This window comes from Rhincodon typus, chromosome 7 (assembly GCF_021869965.1).
Source record: "Rhincodon typus isolate 14 chromosome 7, sRhiTyp1.1, whole genome shotgun sequence".
Lineage (NCBI taxonomy): Eukaryota > Metazoa > Chordata > Chondrichthyes > Orectolobiformes > Rhincodontidae > Rhincodon > Rhincodon typus.
The window spans coordinates 97465312-97466428 of NC_063338.1; the positions used below are offsets into that span (position 1 = coordinate 97465312).

General features: G+C 53.4%; 1 protein-coding gene across 1 annotated transcript in view; it reads left to right on the forward strand.

The window, feature by feature from the left end:
* Positions 1–335: 335 nt before the first annotated feature.
* Positions 336–1117, forward strand: part of LOC109926046 (insulin-like growth factor-binding protein 5) — an 18184-nt gene continuing 17402 nt past the window's right edge. The window contains exon 1 of the mRNA XM_048598553.1: positions 336–1041. Coding sequence (XP_048454510.1) covers positions 687–1041 — 355 coding nt within the window. The 5' untranslated portion in view covers positions 336–686. The remainder of the gene's footprint in view (positions 1042–1117) is intronic.

A 1117-nucleotide genomic window follows, 5' to 3' on the forward strand; every position in this document is an offset into this window, starting at 1 on the left:
GTGTATCTGTGCCTCTCTCCTGTCTATCTCTCTGTATCTCCGTCTTGCTGTCCCGATTTCTCAATCTCCCCCCAAACCCCACTGTTTCTCCCTTTCTGTCTCCCTCTCTCTGCCTCAGTTTCTGCCTCCCTTGCTGTCAGATGTACACTCTCTGGGAGAATGAGAAAACCGAGTGGGTTAAATCGCCCTCTTCGCTGGTTACGGTAAATAATACGTTGGTTCAAATTTTCAAATGGGTGTCACCTTTCAGACTGGAGCTGAGTGTATGTTGGGCTGGTTTACAGCTGGGAGCTGGATTTGCAAATAAGCCTCGCTCCGGGAGGAGTGATTAATTCAAAGCAGGGATGTCTATTTAAAAAGGGGAGTGGGCAGTGAGGGAACAGATTGTGAAGCAGACAGGGACGGAGACACTGGCTCTTTCTCTCTCTCTCTCTCTCTCTCACTGATAGTCCAGGAGCTGCAGGTTTTACAACTTTTTCCAGCAGAGAACTTTGAAAACTGTATTTGCAATTTTGCAAAAAGAGTGTTTTTAAAAGGAAGGAGAAAATAAAGGGCAATTTGAAAACTTTTGTTTGGATGCAAAGTTTTGGAGAAGTTTTTGGAAAGTTGGCGAATACTTTTGTTGTGTTGTTTGCTGTGCGTTCAGGAGGTTTGGTGCCTGTCTCTGGGAGTTGCTGGGACTGGTCATGTTATTGTGGGCTCTCTTGCTGTTCTCCCTGGCTCTGTACAGCCGATGCCAGGCACTGGGGCCGATGGTGAACTGTGAGCCGTGTGATGAGAAGACAGAGTCCCTGTGCCAGGCACAGCCTGTGGGTTGCCAGCTGGTAAAGGAACCAGGCTGCGGTTGCTGTCTGACCTGTGCCCTGACCGAGGGCCACAGCTGCGGCGTCTACACCGAGATCTGCGGCACCGGCCTCAAGTGCCTGCCCAAACCGGACGAGGAGAAGCCGCTCCATGCCCTGCTGCACGGCCGTGGGATCTGCCTGCCGGCCAGGAGTTACCGACACAGCCAGGAGGAGGCAGCCGCTGCCCCGCCGCCAGGTGAGTGCCTCCCCCCCAACCCCCTCACACTCCCACCCCCTGTACAGGTCACCCACCTCCCCCACCACCCTCCCAC